This window comes from Podarcis erhardii (genome assembly GCF_964252035.2).
Source record: "Podarcis erhardii genome assembly, chromosome: 6".
In the NCBI taxonomy this organism is placed as follows: domain Eukaryota; kingdom Metazoa; phylum Chordata; class Lepidosauria; order Squamata; family Lacertidae; genus Podarcis; species Podarcis erhardii.
This window is the reverse complement of record NC_138510.1, coordinates 93,403,126-93,425,646: the sequence shown is the minus strand read 5'-3', so window position 1 is coordinate 93,425,646 and position 22,521 is coordinate 93,403,126. Positions and strand designations below refer to the sequence as shown.

At 45.1% G+C, this 22,521-nt stretch overlaps 1 protein-coding gene across 1 annotated transcript in view; it reads left to right on the top strand.

Moving 5' to 3' along the window:
• The window catches only part of CACNA1E (calcium voltage-gated channel subunit alpha1 E), a 477,487-nt gene that overhangs the window by 166,278 nt on the left and 288,688 nt on the right, over window positions 1-22,521 (top strand). Inside the window, exons 4-5 of the mRNA XM_081866509.1 lie at window positions 20,092-20,197; window positions 22,269-22,408. Coding sequence (XP_081722635.1) covers window positions 20,092-20,197; window positions 22,269-22,408 — 246 coding nt within the window. The remainder of the gene's footprint in view (window positions 1-20,091; window positions 20,198-22,268; window positions 22,409-22,521) is intronic.

Genomic DNA, 22,521 nt, shown 5'->3' with positions numbered 1-22,521 from the left:
ACAGAAATTGTGCACCAGCGACACGGCGGCAGTGGGAGGCCCCCATAGCTAAAGTGGTGCTTCAGGTTAAGAACAGTTTCAGGTTAAGAACGGACCTCCGGAACGAATTAAGTTCTTAACCCGAGGTACCACTGTATAGCGTGGTGAATGAAAAACGAAACATGAGGCAGAGATGGATAGACTGCAGCCTTTTGTTGTGGGTTCCACCTGTCTCCTCTGAACAGTCAAAAAGGATGAACTCGGCCAAGTGTCTTCTGCAAGGTCATTGTATGGGGCTTTAGAAGCATATAAAGGAGGAATAGATGGTAGCCTGGAGCTTTGTATAAAGAGGGCTTGGATATTCTCAGCCTTGTATCAGCATCTGGCTTGGTTGGTTGCAGGTTGTACAGGCCTGACCTAGAACGTTTGACAGCAGAGCAATGCTTTTTGGGAGCTCCTGTCTGACCGTGATATTTCTTGGTGGTTTAAACCTGGTGGTTTGTTTTTTTTACCATGATCCCTTGGCAAATGGACTGCAACAAGCCTTGGAGTGTGGGAAATTATGCATATATTCAAATGTATCTGTGAAATGCATATGTATATACAATAGATCAAGGACTCTGTATGGCATTTGCCTAGGGGGAGCTTTGATGACAGTGTTTTCAAGTGGTGTTCTCCATTGCCCAATGAAAATGCAAGTGTGTAGGATGATACCCTTTGGTGAGAGAGAAATCCAGAGGGGACTAAGATTTTCAAGCATCAAGGCAGATTGTGGCTTGATAGGTAGATGGTTATCAGACGTTTAAGAGCAGCTGGATCATTATTTAACATCTTGTTCTGAGATAAGAGTAATGGAGCTAAAATGTATAAAGAGTATTCTTTCCTTGCCCCAGAAGAAGAATGAACTACAACGTACTGCTAAAGTTGCCTAGATTCATAATGCCAGAATTCAAGGCTCCATGGTGAAGCTGATTGGCAATAGTTTCAGGCCTGACATGCAATATGAAATTAAGCCACAGAATTCACTGCTACAAGATCTGGAAATGACCACAGGCTGAGATGACATTTCAGAAAGGATTAGATGACTACATGGAATGTAGATGACCTACCTTCCTATCAGTAATATTTGCTATGATAGATGAGAAACAGTATGTCTCTAAATACCAGGTAAAAAGGTAAAGGTAAAGGACCCCTGACAGTTAAGGCCAGTCGCAGATGGCTCTGGGGTTGTGGCGCTCATCTCGCTTTACTGGCCAAGGGAGCCAGCATTTGTCCACAGACAGTTTTTCTGGGTCATGTGGCTAGCAGGACTAAGCCGCTTCTGGCAAAACCAGAACAGTGCATGGAAACTGCTAGGTTGGCAGGAGCTGGAACTGAGCAACAGGAGCTCACCCCATCACGGGGATTCGAACCACCAACCTTCTGATTGGAAGCAAACTCCTGGACTAGATCTGGACCTGAATGAGGAAGGTGATGTACTTAAGCCAGGGATGGGGATCTCGTATCTCTCCTGTATCGGTCCACTGCATCCCTGACTATTGGCTATGCCAGCTGTGATGGATGAGCATTGAAGTCTGACAACATCTGGAGGACCACATTCTCTCCATCCTTGTTTAAAGGAATACAAGCATAGGACTTACATTTTCTTTCTTTTCTCGTCACATTAAACTTGTCCCAAAGGTTCTTACCTTGTTCTTCAAATAAGGAGGGGATGATGAAAAGGACAGAGATACCAAGAGTCTCTCGCTCTCATCCCTGGTGCATTAAAGCTGTAAGTAGCTGTAGAGGAAGCCAGAATCTTTCTCTGCCTGAAGTTCCACTTTGTAGCAGAAGTTGATATTCTGCTGGGCAACTTGTTTTCTTGGCAACTGGGGAAGTGGGCTTTCTTCTCTGCTGTTGAAATGCTTGGCTGAGGAAGCTGCTGCTACAGTTTGTCTCTGTCCAGTTCCACATTGCCTTCCCAATCCTTGTTAGAACCAGTCAACATTTTGGTTGACATCTGTCAGTCTCAGGAGACAATGGAAGAGTGCACCCATAGAGCCATTCTATTTGGGTGTTCATCACGGATGAACTGTGTAGGCACGAACATCTGGCAAATCAATCCAGAGTCCAAAGTGATGAGAAAATTTGATTAAATGGAGCCCGTACTCAAGGTGTTGAGCTCTTTCTGCTGCCCTCCAAGGGAATAGCAGAGAGAGAATGATCTGTGTCATACAGGCTGCAGTCTCCAGGCCAGCAGGATATGACAATTTGGACTGACCCACCCCAGAATGCATCCATGCAGACTGGCCCCAACTTGGTTGCAGGCATTGCCAGAAGGAGATGTACAAGGTGCCAGCCAACTGTCTTAGGTAGTCCTCTCCAGATTTGTGTAGGATTTACTCCTTAGCCTTTTCTTCCCCTGAAGCTGTCCCACAAAGCTTTTCTAATGGATGAGTGTAGTAGAGCTTCAGGATCAGAGCTTTTCTTCTCCTACCTTCCCAAGTTGACGAGCCCCATCTGTTCCTCACTTCCTTCTACGGCATGTGCAGAAACCCCCTTCTTGACTGTTGGACCCACTATTGGTCTTGCCTGCTCAGCCCACCAGAGCATGTCTTTGTATGCAGGGGAAGTCCCTAACTCACTGAAGGCTTGAGACCCATCACCTCCTTTAGTTGACCAGTCGAAGCCATTTCCCAGGGTGTGGCTGCTGTCACATGCTGAGAGCTTCTAGGAGCCGCTGGTGAGAGCTGAGTGCAGGAGGGAAGCATAGGAGCTATCTCCTGGAGGCGAGGTCCCTTTGGCCCCATCAATAAAATATTTGAGCCCCCTCAAAGAAGTGGATGGACATTGCGATTCAAATGGTGTGAGTGTGCTGCATCTCATGATTGACTATGCAGGGCTTGGCTTATCTCTCTCTCTCCCCCCATATTCTATTCAAGTTGGCACCCCTGGTGGGGACCAAAGGTGGACTACCCTAGAAGGAACACAATGTACCCCACAACAGAGGTGCTACTCCTCCCCTATCAGCCCAAAGATGCCTTCTACCTTGCTTCAGTTGGGGGTGAGGGCCACAGCAGTGGCAGGCTGCAGCATGGCACTAATAACAGCAGGAATGGGGTGAGATTGGGAAAGCATCCTGGCCACCCCCCCCCCAGGCTGCCCTAGCCCTGCACATCCAGCACCACTGCTGCTCTGCTTCCTAAAAGCTGTTCTGGGCTTGAGTCTGTGTCCCTCTGTTCCTTGCCACACACTGCCATTTACAAAACAGCGCCTTCCGGTCCATACCACTTCAAAGTGCTAATTTCACACGAGGGAGGTGTTTTTGATGGCTGCTCTGCAGGTAGAAAATCCTCTCCTCCCACAAGAATCCGGAGCGCTTTTCAGTAGGGTTGCGAGACCTTGTCGGACTAGCTTTGGATAGTCAAAAGGAAGGTTATAAAGAGCTGCCAAGCTACACAATCCAGAAATTGTTCCACGGTTTTTACATGCACAGCTGAAAAGAGAGACAGGGCGGCAGCAGACTCTCCCAGCCTGCTGTCTTTTCACCTGCCCTTCTCTGCCAGCCATGGAGGAGAGGATCCCAGGCATGGTCTAACCCTGAGCTGATACGGAAGGCTTGGCTTTAACCCCGTTGGGGTTCTTGCCTAATAAGTGCTCTTGGCGTCTTGTATGACTCCTTCCAGCAACTCCTGCAGCCAAACTGGTGCCAAATGTATTTATCTGCTTTCTTTTGGACCACATCAGTGAGGCTGGGGGTGTGTGTCTTGTCATCTGGCCATCCCAGGAGGACCTCCAGACACACTGCCCAGGAGAGGTCATTTTGGTGTGGCTAAAGCATCAAAAGCAAAGTGGGAGGCAGCAGTTAAGAGTTACCAGTCTCCGCAACCACAGCAGTTGCTCAGGTTCTCCAGCAATTTGACCTCACCCTCTAGAGGCATACTCCATTGTTTCTTGGGACAGACAGATGCCAATAATTGCTTTCATTTTTTTGAAGTGTCCTGTTTCCTGATCTGACCCTGAACACAAGGCAAGAGGTGGGCTCAAAATGCACTTAATTCACTAATCTGGATCACTGCTGGGTAACTGCTAGCAGCAAGCAAAGAAAAAATAGATTTTGAGAAAACAAAGGTGTGACTGAAGTTAGTATCGTTAAAGTACTTCTCCTCGCTGGTGAGCCTACACGTAGCTAAGGTAATTTAAGGCTATTGGGGTGAGGTCTATAAACCAGAGCAGAACATATTTGCTTTGGTTCTGCTGCCTTATATTGGAGTGAAGGCTGCAGTGCTAAACACAAATGGCCCTTTTCCTCAGCCTCTCTAGGAAACCGCCAGAACCAACCACTGATAATGGCCTTGTCCCTTCTGTGCAAGGAGGCTGGGTCTATGAGCTGCCCATCATTTAATTACCCACATCCTTCCACTTTAGTGGAAACCATTTTAATTTCCCACAGTATCCTGGGAGCAACAGTACATTGGAGCCATTATCGTGGCTTATCTTGGCAGATCCTCAGACTTGGAAGTTTGGCGAAGCTCTCCCCTAGTTGCACTCACTTTGACCAACTGTGGCCGAGAAGCAATGAAAGCATTCATCCCAGTGCCATGAAATGTGCCACCTGCTCATTACTGCAGATCCAGTCGCTGTTACAGGAATAGCATCAGGGGCGGTCGAAAAGTTGGCAATCCTGATATTTCAATAGGTGGCTCTGGTGCCGAGTTTTAAAGCCCATGAACTCAAAATGGGGGTAAGGTAAAGGTAAAGGGACCCCTGACCATTAGGTCCAGTAGTGACCGACTCCGGGTTTGTGGCGCTCATCTCGCTTTATTGGCCGAGGGAGCCGGTGTACAGCTTCCGGGTCATGTGGCCAGCATGACCAAGCCGTTTCTGGCGAACCAGAGCAGCACACAGAAACGCCGTTTACCTTCCTGCTGGAACGGTACCTATTTATCTACTTGCACTTTGACGAGCTTTCGAACTGCTAGGTGGGCAGGAGCAGGGACCAAGCAACGGGAGCTCACCCCGTCGCAGGAATTCGAACTGCCGACCTTCTGATCGGCAAGTCCTAGGCTCTGTGGTTTAACCCACAGCGCTACCCACGTCCCCAAAATGGGAGTACACTGGTATCTCGGGTTAAGTACTTAATTAGTTCCAGAGGTCCGTACTTAACCTGAAACTGTTCTTAACCTGAAGCACCACTTTAGCTAATGGGGCCTCCCGCTGCTGATGCGCCGGCGGAGCATGATTTCTGTTCTTATCCTGAAGCAAAGTTCTTATCCTGAAGCAATATTTCTGGGTTAGCAGAGTCTGTAACATGAAGCGTATGTAACCCGAGGTACCACTGTATTGAGGCTAAAAAGGGAGGCATCGTTATGCTCAGTGGGAACCCCAAGGCTTGCAAAAGAGAAAAATATATATATGAGGACCAGTGCTTTTTTTCTGGGGGCACTCAAGGGTACACAATACTGGCAATTTCTTTTCTAGAAGAAAAGCAGTGGCTGGGGGTGGGGGGTGGGGGGCGGGGGGAGAAACTAAGATGGTCCACCCTCCCCCCACAGCACATAGAGGACTGAGCATGCTGGATGTCTGTGGGGAGGCGGGGGGTGGAGGAGGAGTGGAATATACTAAAAGAAGGTGTGCCTGGCTGGGTGAACAGTAGCACTGAGTACTGCAACATTTTGTTCCTGATCCCACTCATTATTATTATCTGGCTAGATTCCAGTTCTGATTTAATCTAATCAATTACATATTTTTATCAGTAGCTCTCCGTTCTGAAGGGAGCTCGCAGCATCTCGCTGCTTATACATCACCGAAGTGATATAGACGCAGATGTTGAAATGGTCGAATTGAATCAGGCAGGGCCCATAGCAGCTCCTTGTCCAGAGCTTCCTTCCAGCTACTTGGGCATATTGCAAATGGGTGCTATCAGAACCATAAATCCTTCTCAGCAATCTCATTGTATTAGCAACAGGCTCTGGCCCAGCTCTTACGATCTGCTTTCCTTCAGTCAGCTCTTTTACTCATGTATATTCTCTTCATGAAATGGGCCGTTTTTGTTTTTATTTTTTTTGCTGCTGCTGCAATTGGCAGCAGTGGCAGTTGTGTTGGCAGACTGGCCACCATTTTTAATCCTCCATTGTGGCCCAGGCCTAGTGTCTTTCCAGGGTCAGTTGGGGTGGGTAGATGGCAACCATCTGGAAAAAAAATGGTGGATAATACTTGGCAAAATAATAATAATAATAATAATAATAATAATAATACTTTATTATTTGTACCCCGCCCATCTGGCTGGGTTTCCGCAGCCACTCTGGATGGCTTCCAACAAAGACAAAAAATACACTAAAATGTCACACATTAAAAACTTCCCTGAACAGGGCTGCCTTCAGATGTCTTCTGAATGCCAGGTCTCTGATGGGAGGGCGTTCCACAGGGCGGGCGCCACTACCGAAAAGGCCCTCTGCCTGGTTCCCTGTAGCTTTGCTTCTCGCAATGAGGGAACCACCAGAAGGCCCTCGGCGCTGGACCTCAGTGTCCGGGCAGAACGATGGGGGTGGAGATGCTCCTTCAGGTATACTGGGCTGAGGTCGTTTAGGGCTTTAAAGGTCAACACCAACACTTTGAATTGTGCTCGGAAACATACTGCAAATGTGGTTTTTTAAGGTGAGGGGTGCAAGAAAAACAAACTTTTGCCAGGTGTTTTTTTTTTGTTTTGCCCCAGGTGAAGCCTCCAGAGGGGGCCCTTTGAGGCTCCCAGCCTGAGTGTGTGTGTATGCAAATGCATCTGGGGTGTGTGTGTGTGCCAAACTGGGTCTTTGAACTGGGTGAAATAACGCCCAGTTTCGCCCCTGTGCCAGACAGACAGGAGGGGAGATGGAGGCAGGGGGAGGGAGGTGACAAGAGTCACCGCTCCCTTTTCTCCTTCTCTGCTAGGAGATTCTGTGGCACATGCCTGGCTCTGGGGTTGTGAGATGGCAACCCTGTTGATCCTTTGGTTGGCCAGATGGAAAAAAGAGGACCGAGCTACTGTACTGTTCATTTAACAGTTGTATTAAAGAGAGAATTTCAGCAAGGGTTGTGATTTGTTGCTTCTGCTTGGACTTCGGGGGAGCGTGCAACAGGAGTGATCTGGCAGTGTGTGCTAGCAGACTGCTTGTTCGACAATAAACTGTGGTTTACGGCTTATTGGGTTGTGGGAAAGTGGCCATCAAATGAGTATTTGGTTTAAAAAAGGTAGGCAGTGAATCTGCTAAAATGTCCATAATTGGTTGACATGGATGTTGGCAAACTGGATTTTTTAAAAGGCAAAATAATATTAGAATTGGAGCTGTGATGCACAAGGGAAAATGTGTTTTAATGCTAAGGAACTTGGCAAAGTCTTCTTTTATATGATGGATTTTTATTTTATGGATCTATGTTAAGTATTAGTTTATTAATATGACTGCCTAATACAAGTTTGTAATTGCCTTTGGCTAGAGCAATACACTTATGAACTTGAAACTATAATTGGTTGACAGCCCTGGTTGCAATCTATTTTACCCAGAAATTGCCAGGTTTTCTAAGGCTCAGGGAGTGGTGCCTAGTAGGTATGCAAGGAAGAGTGGCTGGCAGCTTGGTGGCAGGGGTGGGGCATGATGGTGTCTGGTGAGGGAGGGGAGAGAATATGGCACCTTCGGTGGGGAGAACCTGCTTCTGTGAAGTTCTAAAGGCTGGCACTGGATTGACTTGGGGGAAGGAGGAAGCAGATGGCAGAAGCTCTCAAGCCAAGCAGGAAAATAGCTTGACCCATTGTCCTAAGAATTCAGTCCTTCGCTTGGAGACCCTGAGAAGATGACTAAAACCTTGAAGGATAAACTCAAGAGACCTGGCAACCTAATTTCTTACTGTTTAGAAACCTTGTGTAAATTAGAGGTGTACATCGTTTGTTTGCTTGTTTGTTTAGAATATATATATATATATATAGTGATGTTGTCGTTTAGTGGTGTCCGACTCTTCATGACCCCATGGACCACAGCATGCCAGGCACTCCTGTCTTCCACTGCCTCCCACAGTTTGGTCAAACTCATGTTCATAGCTTCGAGAACACTGTCCAACCACCTCATCCTCTGTCGTCCCCTTCTCCTTGTGCCCTCCATCTTTCCCAACATCAGAGTCTTTTCCAGGGAGTCTTCTCTTCTCATGAGGTGGCCAAAGTACTGGAGCCTCAGCTTCAGATTCTGTCCTTCCAGTGAGCACTCAGGGCTGATTTCCTTAAGAATGGATAGGTTTGATCTTCTTGCAGTCCATGGGACTCTCAAGAGTCTCCTCCAGCACCATAATTCAAAAGCATCAATTCTTCGGCGATCAGCCTTCTTTATGGTCCAGCTCTCACTTCCATACATCACTACTGGGAATGCCATAGCTTTAACTATATGGACCTTTGTCAGCAAGGTGATGTCTCTGCTTTTTAAGATGCTGTCTAGGTTTGTCATTGTTTCTTTGCCAAGAAGCAGGCGTCTTTTGATTTCGTGACTGCTGTCACCATCCGCGGTGATCATGGAGCCCAAGAAAGTAAAATCTCTCACTGCCTCCATATCTTCCCCTTCTATTTGCCAGGAGGTGATGGGACCAGTGACCATGAACAGGCATATATACCGTGGTACCCCGGGTTAAGAACTTAATTCGTTCCGGAGGTCCGTTCTTCACCTGACACTGAAGTACCACTTTAGCTAATGGGTCCTCTCGCTGCTGCCACGTGGTACTATTTCTGGGTTAGCGGAGTCTGTAATATATATATATATATATATATATATATATATATATATATATATATTCCATTTAATAATATACATTCACATCATTATTATTCACTTTACCTCACTGGCTCTTTAGAGTCTATCAAGTTCCTTCCCTCCCTCCTCATGGCTTTCAAAATTAACCTTTGTATCATTGCATTTGGTACGTTTTCCAATTCTAATTACGCTCATTACAAAATTACTCAAAATTTCAATAAATATAGAAAGGTAGAAAATTCCTCATTACAAGTCTTCAGACAACCCTGCTAGTGATGTTAATTGCTTACAATAATCTTTCAGATATCGTATAAATTTACTTCACTCCTTTTGGAATACTTGATCACGCTGGTTTCAGATTTTTCCTGTCAGCTTCGCCAGTTCCGCAAAGTCCATCATCTTCATCTGCCACTCTTCTTTCATTGTACTTCTTGTTGTTTCCATTTTGGGGCTAAAAGAATTCTTGCCGCAGTTGCTGCATACATAAGCAGTCTTTTATCTTCCCTTGGTATCTCTTTACCCACTATGCCCAATAAAAAGGCTTCCGGTTTTTCAACAAAAGTATTTTTAAAACATTTTCTTTAACTCATTATGGTATATAATGAGTTAAAGAAAATGTTTAGAATATTTATTAACCACCATTTCATTAAAAGATTCCAGGCAGTGTGCAAAAGTCAGAATATAATTAATTCTCAGATCTAATAAATAAAATAAAATATAAATGCAATTTAAAACCAGCAAGTAAGTATTGGAACAAAATTTTAAAAAATAAGAAAAAACGAAAACAGAATAGAGCACAGTTCCAAAAATAGGTACAAGTAAGAACGGCAACAAACTGCCGCAGTGTGAAGTGTTTCTGCTCAGGGTTCATTCAATCAGCCTCATTTTTCTGCAATATTCCTTCTTTCCTGCAATAGACACTAGTATTCTGTGATCAATGAGCATGCTTAGTCCTTATTGGACTATATCCGGGTTCCTCCTCCTTTAGTCAGAAGGTTTCCTATTCTTCCCTACCTGCCTCTTCTACATGGATGGTGCTATATGTTGTGTTAAAAGTGGGGAAATAAAGGATGTTAATAAAATTGAATTTCAAGGAAGAAACATTAACGCTGAGTGCCTCTTTGCCTGCTCTGCCTTCACTTCTAAGTTAGGCAAGTTCATCTCTTACCCGGAGGGCTCATCTGACAGCAGCAATGCTAGTGAAGTCCTTGTTTCTCTCCTTTTAAGCCAGTGTTAGTTGCTTACAGGTTCTTTGGGAAATGGAGAAGAGGAAAATGAAACGAAAATATAAATTGGCCAGTGGCTCTAGTTCAAATGATTTTGTTTTCCATGTCTTTGGGGGAAGTTGAAATTTTTGCTGATTATGTTTAGGTACCGGGTTAAATACTTAAAAATGGAAAGCGTAATGCTGGTGGTCAACAAAAGAGGTTTAAATACTGTCTCATGGCAAATTTTTAAAAATGTAGTATAAACACCGACAACTGGGAAACACTGGCCTGCGAGGGCTCCAGTTGGAGAACAGCCTTTACCAAAGGTGTTGTGGACTTTGAAGACGCTCAAACTCGGGACACAAGGGAGAAACGTGCTAAGATGAAGGCACACTTGGCAAACCCTCACCGTGATCAACTCCCACCAATGTCCCCACTGTGGAAGGACGTGTGGATCCAGAATTGGCCTCCACAGTCACTTACGGACTCATTGTTAAAACCGTGTTTATGGAAGACAATCTTACTCCGCAGGGCCTGTAAGACAGAGTTGTTCCGCCTGGCTTTTGCCTTGGAATTAACTTGATCCCCTGCCCCTCTTTCCTTTCTCCTTCTGTGATGGAACTCCTACTTAGGGACTTCCCTGGCTTTTTTCTGGCCCACGTAGGACCAGTCTGGATAGTTAGCCTTGGTGAAGACTTGACGTTTTCATCCCCCAAAAAGTTTTTGAGTTTCTGCTGAAATGAGGCTGCATTTTAATGTTGCATTTTAATCTTGTTTTTTAAGTTGTATTTCAATCAATTGTTTTATATCTGGTGTTAGCCGCCCTGAGCCCGGTCTTGGCTGGGGAAGGCGGGGTATAAATAAAATTTATTATTATTATTATTATTATTATTATTATTATTATTATTATTACTCGGCTACGAGTGATCACCAAAGAAAGAAGAAGAAATACGTATACCAAGAATGCCAGCAGTTAGTTTAGATCATCTTGCATGGGATAGAGAAGTCTTCTGGGGAAAATACTTGGATAACTGGACGACTTTAACTAATGCACTATCTTTAATGCAAAGTTGAGTCAGGTCAGATCTTGGGGTGCCCCTATAACTACAGCAGGCTGAATCCTGCAAATAGCTGGTTCTTGCAGGTCGTCCACATAATAGGTAACATGGTAACAGGGCTGTCTTGTGTGATCTAGTTGAGATTCCTGCTTTGCAGGGGGTTGGACTAGATGACCCCTGGGGTCCCTTCCAACTCAATAATTCTGTGACACATAGACACCTTTGACAATGCTCTATTAACAGGATGGCAAGGCTAAGGTCAGTTTTGACCCTGTCATTACAGATGCGTCTGCTGTGCAGTGGGAATATAAACAGTCAGCGCTGGACCCCTGAAAAGTGATGTGCCAACGTTCGTATTGCTTTCATTGAGGGTGGGAGGGAGAGGGGAAACAGTACACTGTGGACTTGCAGCCACTGCTACTTAGCAAGTAATGCAGGGCAGCGAGAAAATGTTCAGCCTTGAATCACCCATAATGACCGTCATCTTCTCTGATGCCGGAAATCGGGTTGATCTTTGTTTCAAGCCTGTATTATGACAAGCAAAAATGCTGGTTTGCACAGGCAAAGCAGGCTGCTTGAGTGATGGCATTTCCCCCCAGTTAATATCATGAACCGACTACATGTTGTATTGAGGGACGCGGGTGGCGCTGTGGGTTAAACCACAGAGCCTAGGACTTGCCGATCAGAAGGTCGGCGGTTCGAATCCCCACGATGGGGTGAGCTCCCGTTGCCCGGTCCCTGCTCCTGCCAACTTAGCAGTTCAAAAGCACGTCAAAGGGCAAGTGGATAAATAGGTACCACTCTGGCGGGAAGGTAAATGGCATTTCTGTGTGCTGCTCTGGTTCACCAGAAGCAGCTTAGTCATGCTGGCCACATGATCTGGAAGCTGTACGCCGGCTCCCTCGGCCAATAAAGCGAGATGAGTGCCGCAACCCCAGAGTCAGTCACGATTGGACCTAATGGTCAGGGGTCCCTTTACCTTTACATGTTGTATTGGTATGATGTATTCCTTCTCTGCTCTCAAGCTGCTTTTCCTAGCCTCCTATTCAACACCCTCTTGATTCTGATCACTAAATTAAACAAATCCTCTGGCTTTGCTTCCAGGCATACCTTCTGCACAAACCTATATTGGCTTCATTCACTTTCACTGGCACGCCTTCCCCGAGAATCCCGGGAATTGTAGTTTGGTGGAGTTCAAAGGGTTTTCTCAGGGAGATCCCCAACCCCATTCCAGACCACCAGTTTCTGGGATTTCCTGTAGGACAGGCTTCCTTAACCTTGGCCCTCCAGATGCTTTTGGCCTACAGCTCCCATGATCCCTAGCTAGCAGGACCAGTGGTCAGGGATGATGGGAATTGTAGTCTCAAAACATTTGGAGGGCCGAGGTTGAGGAAGCCTGCTGCAGGACAAATTCAAAGACTGTGGTGTCTTGTTTATGCTCTGGTACCATGTATCAGCCAGAGAACAAGGGCTGCCAGTTTGTCTGTATTTGTGTGGGTTTTGCTTTATTACAATCTACTGTAAGCCACCTTGAGGAGACCAGAGTTCAAATCCCCACTCAGCCATGAAGTTCACTGGGCGACCTTGGGCCAAGGGTTGTTGCAAGGTTAATATGGGGAGGGGGGACCATGTTAGCAACCTTGGAGGGAGGGTGGAATATCTATCAATATCATATATCATCTATCTATCTATCATCTATCTATCTATCTATCTATCTATCTATCTATCTATCTATCTATCTATCTATCTCTATCATCTATCTATCTATCTATCTATCTATCTATCTATCTATCTATCTATCTATCATCTAATCTATCATCTGTCTATCCATCATCTATCTATCCATATATCTTGCAAAAGAACAAATATACTGTGTGTGAGTCTGTGGTAGCTGCCTTAGATCAGGCATAGGCAAACTCGGCCCTCCAGATGTTTTGAGACTACAATTCCCATCATCCCTGGCCACTGGTCCTGCTAGCTAGGGATGATGGGAGTTGTAGTCCCAAAACATCTGGAGGGCCGAGTTTGCCTATGCCTGCCTTAGATGGTAGTTGGGGGGGCAGTCAAATAAAACATTACTTTGATTTTTACATCCAGAGATTCATGCATCTTAGGATGGTGGCAAACATCTGCCATCAAATAGGCGATTTGATGTGGTCCCACGAAAACCTGTCAAGTTTCCCCTTGTGTCACCAGCACTTCAGTCAATGGTTTTGAAAGCCACACAAAAAAATATGCAATTGGAACAAGCGAGTGCAACAGGTCCTATTTGTCAACAGCTGGAGGTTGTTGGCAGGGTTCATAAGTCCTGTCTCTTCAGCAATTGAGTCACAGACTTATTTTGCTTCTGGTGCACAGAGGCATTGAGGACCTGCCTCTCTAGCAAGAAGAGGGGATTTAGCTTTCTTAGTTTCCCATTGTTTCTGAAGCCTCATGATTCTCTGCCCCCAAATTATATTGTGACTAAGATTCTATTCTTCTGCTTCCCATCACCAGGTGTGTGGGTTTTTTTTGGGGGGGGGGGTTGTTTCGCAGGAGGAAATAATCCTAATCTAGCTGTGTCCGATTGTTACTTATAAATTCATGACAATAGTGTTTTGATTGCCAAGAGTTTTTGAAGGTAATGGAGGATTAGGGGGATTTTTCTGGTTTGATGGATTTATGGGTGTGCAGTCCAGTATGCTCTCAATTTACGTGGGGATTACGTTCCAGGCATCACGCCTAAAGCCAAAATCGTTTATGGTCAAAGGACACTGGGTTCAATGGTAGGTGGGATTGCCAAAGCCATTTTTCCTGCTCCCTTTTTATTTTTTATTCGAATTGAATGCACACAAGTTAAATGCACACGAGTTGCAGGCTTGCTGTATTCATTCTGCTGGGCAATCAGCCAGACATAGCCAGTGAGAATTATTCCTTCATACGTTGGACTTGTTAAATGTTGGTGCTAGGAATCAAGGGATCTGGGCCCTGTGTTTCTATCCACTTTTAATAATTAGGAAGTCAACGTTTCCCCTTCCCAAAACTTTACTGAAAGAATAATTATATGATGATTTTTACACGGTCCAAAATCAGAAGGTTGTAGTAGACTGACTGTCAAATCCATCTACCTTCTGTGATTTGCACCTGTAGTAGCAGGGGGGCTGGGGTGTAACCAGAAGCCCCAACAGCCTTTTTTTAAAGCAGTTTTGGAAGGTAGGATTTTAAAAGCAGGAATTGGGGCAGACCTTTTTCGGTAAGCCTCAATTAATGTTGAGGCAGGACTTCTATCATGGGTCAGCATTGCCAGATTCTCAATCTGGGAGCCACACATTTTTTTTTTTTTAAATTTTTATTGAATTTTCACATTTTATAACAACACACACACAGACATACAAATGATTTCATATCCTTACTTTCATAACCCTCTTTCCCTGACTTCCCCCCCCCAATACATCCCAATTTCCATATTAAATTCAGCAAGTTCTTATTTCCTTCCCCAATCCTATTCTTATTATGTTTAAATTTAATTCTTTTTGTTAGGCCCAATTCAATAATCCTTTACTTATATACATTAGATCCTTATTCTAAGATCAATCAAGATTCTTATACCAAAAATTACCCTTTTTTATATTAAAATGTGAATCAACTTTATAAAGAAAAAAAAACCCCAAAATCCTAAAATTTTAGATTCTACTTTTCCCCTTCCCTCCCTGCCCAGGTATCTGTCCCTTCCAAAATAACTGTCCTCTTCTAAGATCTCTAGCCTGGATTTCTCACGTCGGAGGCCTTTAAGTCTATTTCAGTCTCTCCCTGCCTGTTCTGTTGGTAATCCATTTTATTGGTCTTCAAGTCTCGGGAGGTCTCTTCATCCTTTCTCAGATCAATCCTAGTTAGAAGGACTTGGTGCCAAGGTTCTGCCAAAGGTCCCCAAAGTCCCAAGTCATCAAATCCAGAAAAGAGGAGGAAGCCCCAGTTATATTTCTTTATTTTTTTAACTTCCCATATTTTATTGTGTCCAGCGGCTTCCTCCCTTGCTTTTCTCTCTCCATGACTTGTAATCCAAAGGGCTTCTCTGTTCCTTGGCTGCAAGGAGTCCTGTAAGAAATTTAGCATCTGTACTTTCTCCCCTTCGACCTGTTTTTCCTCCAACTCCAAAGATATCTTTTCTGGTTCAGCTGCAGAATCTTCCAGAGTCAATTCCTTCCTTCCATCAGCAGGATTACTTGTCTTAGAGATCAAGGTCATCAACTGTTTATCCATAATCATAGCTTGCTCTTGTAAAGTTCCCACGAGAAAGAAGGCTCTTTCTATTTCTGCTAGTAGTTTTCCTTCTGCAGTCATTGTAATGTCTCCAGTCCCCTCTAGAGGGATTGCCATTGTTAAAGTTCTAAACCAACAGTCTTTTTAGCTCGTTGTTTACTTTGTTTCCAACCACTTCTAGTTGAATATAACACTTTGTAAATCCAAGAGATATAAAGTAATACAGTTCTCTTAGTCCTGCCGTTTGACAGCTCACTTGACAGCTGTCAAAACCCTGTTCTTTCGCGCTAGGCTGATACAGGGTACTCCCGGGTTCGGGGGGGGGGGTACACAGAAATTTTCTGAAACTCTCCTCTTTCCTCCAGCACAGCTTAGGAAAAAAAACGACTTGTTCACGTAAATTGATAAAATCTCTGTCAATCTCTAAAAGACACGAGATTATTTCTCTCTGATCTTAGGCTTTCGCTCCTTGCTTTAAATTGTCTGTATGAGGGGGGGTGCGGACTTCCCTTTAGCACATCCCCCCCGGTCGCCAGATTAGGAATAAAATTTCTTTTAAAGTTCGAATTTCCTTTACTCACGGGGTGTTTACTTTCGGTCCAAATGTCGGGAAGAAAGTTGACGCTCTCCGGCAATGGCTTGCGGCTTCACTCCACTGAGGTAGCGGTCTACTCTCAGCACCACGCCACTCCTCGTACCTTCTCCGCAGCCTTTAAAAAGGCTCTTTGACTGTCGAGGAGGGCGCTTAAGGTGCCCACCGAGTCACCAAGTCCACAGGTATCCGCACCTGTGGTTTCTAAGGGTCCCCGCGTCGCCGGCGCGGCAAGACCCGTTCTCAGCAGAGCCGATTCCCCCCGGAGCTCGGAGGGAATCCGCCATTAATCCGATCGCGTCAACCCGGAAGTCTGGGAGCCACACATTTTTTAAATGCTTGGTTTTTTGGCTCAGTGCTCTTCCATATGGCTGAGAGGTGTAGATTGCAACCTTGCCCTCCTTCTCTGCCTCTCGATCTCCCTCGTCCCATTCTCCTGCTTCTACTTCTTGACTTCTCTCTGCCACAGTCTCTCCCAACTCACTAAACCCTGTTACCACTTCAGCTTGCAACACCTTCTCTTCCCAGTCTTCTCCCTTTTCTCCATCTGACTACCCATTGTTGTGCCTGTCAGGAGTTCAGCCTAACTCAAGTAGGACCCTGGCAGAGACACATGCCCGACTGGCATGTTCCCTCCCTCCTGGTCAATCGTTTGGGAGCCTCATAAGCTTTCTTCAGCCTGAGCATCACAGCAACAAATGCCAACCAACACTGGCACACTTAGGGATCCGCAGAGTTTGTGCAGTTGCGTAACAGACCTCACCAACTCAGCATTTTGGCTAATCTACTTTATTTACATATAAACACACATGAAGCACTGCAACATGGCTCCCTCTCTCTCTAGCATCAGACAGCAAAGAGAAAAAGAACAAAGGACAATAGTCCCACTTCGCGGAACACAGTAACACAAACATCCTGTCTCCGTCACATCCCAACTCTGTGGAGTCAAAACATACACCGTCATGTGAAAGACAAAAATCCCATGACTGCAGTCATGGAGCAGGAATTCTAACAGTGCCATCACCACCCCAGGCTCTGTGCCTTCTTCCCTTGGTGTTTCCCCAGCTGTTCCTTCCACTATTCCTCTGTGTCCAACCAGTCCATGGCCACATGAGACCTCTGGATTGACCAGAACTTGTATGAATAGCAGTGGCTTTGCCTTCTGTCTTTGGCTGCCTGGTCGATAAAGCAGTACTTTCTGCCTGCTACGCTTCAGTTCCCAATGCCCTCAACCTCTCCAGCTCTTGCAAATCACCTTGGTGCTATGCGCTCTATGTGGGGCTACCTTTGAAGGTGACCCAGAAACTACAACTAATCCAGAATGCGGCAGCTAGACTGGTGACTGGGAGTGGCTGCCGAAACCTTATAACAACTGTCTTGAAATACCTATATTGGCTCCCAATATCCGAGCACAATTCAAAGTGTTGGTGCTGACCTTTAAAGCCCTAAATGTTGGTTTCTATTTCCCTCACTGAGCAGCAACTGCAGTCACAAGACATTGTTTTGCATTCCACAGAGTTACTGTTGGATTCCCACGGGAATGGGAGACTGGATGTGACGTTCACTGGTTTCCTGTTTTTCACTGTTCTCTCGGTGTTCTTTGTTTCCGAGGTGTTGCTTCTCTGCTCTCACAGAGGCAAGATGCATGTTTGTATTCTCTCAGCATACAGTGTAAATAAAATTAAGAATGTAGCACATACTGCTTATCCTTCTGCTGTGTGACGACGCTCTGCTTGGGCTCAAGACAAGACGAGCCTGTATCAGCTTCAGATGGGCCGAAGCTGGTCAAAATCTCACACTAAATGGCCTCTGTCCAGTATACCTGAAGGAGCCTCTCCACCCCTATCGTTCTGCCCGGACACTGAGGTCCAGCGTCGAGGGCCTTCTGGTGGTTCCCTTCCTTGCAAGAAGTGAGGTTACAGGGAACCAGGCAGAGGGCCTTCTCGGTAGTGGCACCCGCCCTGTGGAACGCCCTCCCACCAGATGTCAAAGAGAACAACAACTACCAGACTTTTAGAAGACATCTGAAGGCAGCCCTCTTTAGGGAAGCTTTTAATGTTTAACAGACCACTGTATTTTAATACTTTGTTGGAAGCAGCCCGAATGGCTGGGGAAACCCAGCCAGATGGGCGGGGTATAAATAATAAATTCTATTCTATTCTTGGTGACCCTAGGCTTGAGATGTGAGTATGGCTGCTGAGGGCTCCAGTGTGGTCCTTAGAGATGGTCATGGTGCTGACCACCTCACACATGGTCCCCTTGGTGCTGAGTGGGCCCTTTCTCTCTCTCTCTCCTAATGTTTTGCTGGTGTGTATCTAGACACCTATACTGCCATGAATATGCCTTGTCTGCTGTACATGTCTGCCATTGTACTGAATGAGTGCCAACAGGGAATGCCCAGTATAAGAAACAAATCTGAACTGGCATAGTCTTGAAGATTGTTAAAGTGCTGTGTTGACCATGTAACAAGAGGGGTGGGGGTGGGGAATGTGCAAAATTGGACTTGGGGTAGGTAGTGAATGAGCCCTAATGCAGACTTACGGAAAGAGCGGAAGGGTTGGAGGAGGTCAGAAGCTGCCCCTTTGGACTTGAAGCATTAATTGTTTGAGAAATTGGTTCATCCTTGCGTTAATGACCTTGACAACTCTTTAAAGCCACTTTAAAGTCAATCTCCTCCTACGCAGCCAGTCAGGAGTGGAACTCTGCAGCAGGTAATATTAATAACAGCAACAATAATAATCATATTTTGCAGCTTTCTAAAGCACTTTTCACAGAGACAACTTCCCTTCCTGCCCACCCTCAAGCAACAATTGAGCTGCCAAGAGCAGAAGGTGACAGATTAGTCTTTTCAGTTGCCCATGTTGGAGCACTTAGTTTAATGCAAGAAACCCCCACCACCCTCTTGCATGGCATCAGCATGGGATGAATGTGACTGCAGACTGGTGCTGTTCTTCAGATGGCAATGAGCCAGGTCTGACTCGCTGCTTTTTATGTCACAGAATGGCTTAGAGAGATTGATGCAGTTGCCCTGGGGCCACCACAAAAGGAGATTATTATACACCTTTTCTGTAGAAAAATCTTTTTAAAATGCAGTCTAGATCTTTGCTAAAACTCATTCCCTGATGTTTTATTCCACCCTATCTCCTAGGATTTCTAGGCTGAATGCATGGAATTACCCTATTTTGTCCTCACAACAGTTCTGTGAACTTTGGGGCTGAGTAAGGATTTGAACACGGGTGGCGCTGTGGGTTAAACCACAGAGCCTAGGACTTGCCGATCAGAAGGTCAGCGGTTCGAATCCCCGTGATGGGGTGAGCTCCTGTTGCTCGGTCCCTGCTCCTGCCAACCTAGCAGTTCGAAAGGACGTCAAAATGCAAGTAGATAAATAGGTACCGCTCCAGCGGGAAGGTAAACGGCATTTCTGTGCACTGCTCTGGTTCGCCAGAAGCGGCTTAGTCATGCTGGCCACATGACCCGGAAGCTGTATGCCGGCTCCTTCGGCCAATAAAGCGAGATGAGCACCGCAACCCCAGAGTTGGTCACGACTGAACCTAATGGTCAGGGGTCCCTTTACCTTTACCTTTACCTTTAAGGATTTGAACCTGGGTGCTTCCACTTTTTCCTGCTGGATGACGCTGGCTTTCCAGCAGAACTTGAAACTGCTGAGGTTGAAATTAAATGGTTACCAGCTGTAATGTAAAGGTTGAACAACAAGCTAAAATAAGTTATATTAAGTTATAATAAGGATTTGCTGAATTAAGAATTTGAATGGGAATACAAAAGGGGGAGGTGAGAGGAGGTCCGGGATATAAGGCAATGGAAATAAGAAATGGGAATTATACTTGTTTTGTTTTGTTTGCTTTAATTGTGTATTTTTGCTTTTTTGTCTGTGGTTTTTTCTTTTTGTATTAAATTGGAAAACTTTAATAAATATTTTTGAAAAAACAAAAAGAAAAAGAAACTGCTGAGGTTGCTTGTTAATAACAAGGAACTCGTATCAGTAGAGAGAGAGACAACTGTCAATATACTCGGCTCTTTCCTCCATCACTCCTGTCGCTTCCAAATAGCCTTATCAGGAAGCTTCATGGTACTGCCCACCAAAATTGAAGGCTTAACTTCCTATTGTATGTGAGATTTGCGAAGGTTCATTGAACAGCCATGGATGTAGTGACAAAAGGGTTGGCCCAGTGATTGAGAAAGGAAGGCAGTGAAGCTAGAATCTTGTCATGCTTCTGTTTTTTCTCTGTGTATTCCTTAACCCTTTCATGCACTCCTTTTGAATACATGATTCTGGCAACCATCATTGCAAACTGCATCGTTCTGGCCCTGGAACAGCACCTTCCTGAAGACGACAAGACACCTATGTCTCGGAGATTAGTAAGTTGACTTTGGGGTGGGGGTGGGGTGGGGGTTGGTTCTTATGGATTCCACCGCTTCATCTCTTGGATGTAGATTCAAGTAAGTTTTCCCATTGTAAACCTTCAGTCTCAAGAGTGGCGGGTGAGTGCCAAAGGAAACTCTGATACAGGAAAACCTAATTGGATGTACCTCAAGGCTTCAGTGTTAAAATGGTTCAGAAATAGCTCCTCAGTTTTTCAACAAGGGCTGGGACTGGTGTTTCCATAGATCAAGGACATTTGTTGTTTCCAGGTCCAGTCTGTCCATTGAATGGACAGAACATTAGCCCAGGGCACCTAATCAACAAAAGGCACTCTTATTATATTTATTTATTTGCTTAATTTAGCAGATACCCAGTGACTGCCATTCTCTGGGTGAGATGCAAACTTGATAAACAGTTGTTATCCCAGCTGTGATTTAGTCCAGGGCTAACTTGCCACTTTGTTGGCTATGAGGCACTGGAAAATGGTAGCACATGTGCGAAACTTCTGGGTCGCTAGAACAGTGTTTCATTTATTTAAATACCCCGGGAACTTTGAGGGTGCAAGGAGTTGAGGAATGTGGAGGTGAGTAGCGTTGCTTTTGAATTACACCTCCACTTTCAAAGAAATTTGAGGTGAATTTGAAGGTTTCTACTCAGGTAAAGTATTTAGAGTGAATCTAACAAGAAATTAGAAAAAAAAATTGTTGTCAGAATGAGAAGATGAGAAGACAGGGAAAGGACTTTCATATATTCCTAGAAGCGTAGAAAGAACTAAAATAATAATAATAATAATAATAATAATAATAATAATAATAATAGATTGGGTTCCGGGGTATAAAATAATAGTGCAGGTGGTAGAGCATGCCATGTTTCAAAATCTATTAATATGCATGCATAGATGCCATCAGAGTAGCACAGGAGCTTGTGAAATAAAGTTTCACTCCTGGTTCCCAGGCTGCAGGGGTACCAACTTGAATAAAATATTGGAGAGGGGGAGGGCAAGTAAGTCTCACCCCACATAATAAATCACAAGATGTAGCACCCACCCACCATTTGGATAGGAATGCCCACCAACTTTGGGGCTCCTGACCCCTTCTAATATTCTATTGGGGAGTCTGAAGGGACCTCAGCCCCTAGGAGTTGGCTCCAATGCCAGACTGGTAGTACCAACTGCATGTTTAAGGGAAACCTTTCATGGAGATGCATGCAGAGGAAGCACTCTGTGACATAGCCCCGATAAAGCACATAAGTCCACAGGTCAGTGGGATCTTCTCACATGTTAATATTCATGCCTTTATAATGAAAGACTCATGAACCCTGAGCTGTTGGTTGAACATCTCTTCCTGGAAGAACATATTGCATGTACGTAGATAACCAGTTCACTGAGAACTGACCCATAGGTGGCTTAGAAAGAACTATTCCCATATTTGAGTTTGACTGCTTGCCTGGTTTTTCTCTTGTTTAGATTTTCCACTTAAAAGAGTTCTTTTCAAGCAGCTTTAGGGGTCATTAGCAACAGCTGGAATTGGAGGGTTGCTAAGGAACAAACTCCTCCAGTTCACTAGCCCCCTCTCTTTTTGAACGAGGCCCAGACCCCCTCAGAAGTTAGACCTAGTTAAAAAGAGGTGTGGTGAACCTCCATTGCCTAGTCCCACTTTTCCAAACTTATTGTCTTTGGGGAGACAGGGCAGGCTACTGGGAGAACTTCCATTTTGGGGAGAAATGAGTCAGGCTTGATGCTTGAAACATTTGGTCCTAGCACTGGAGTGCAGTTCTCTGGACCTGGAATGTAGACTCTGCTCCAAGGAAAGCCCCGCAAAATCAGTGGGGCTAGTTAGATTTGATTTAACGGGACTTGGGGACAGCAAACACTGTCTGGATTAAGTCCACGAGATTGTGAAGTAAGCATTGAGCAGTAAGATGTACTAAGCTCAGTAGGGCTTGTTTCTGAATAAGCCTACCGAGGGTCTGGCATCAAGAAGCAACCAGATATTTTCTAACATGTAGGCAGGGTATAATACTTGTCAATTCCCTTCTCTGACCTGCTAATTTGTTCCCTTCCTGTAGGAGAAGACAGAACCTTATTTCATTGGGATCTTTTGCTTTGAAGCTGGCATTAAAATAGTCGCTTTGGGGTTCGTTTTCCACAAGGGCTCCTACTTACGGAACGGATGGAATGTCATGGATTTCATTGTGGTCCTGAGCGGGTAAGTTCTTCTCTACATTCCTGGAGGCTGTGTGATGGTGGATGGGATAGAGTCTTGTGACATATATTTTGAACTTGTAGGGTAGAGGGCAGCTCTTCTGCTTCCTCCCTCTG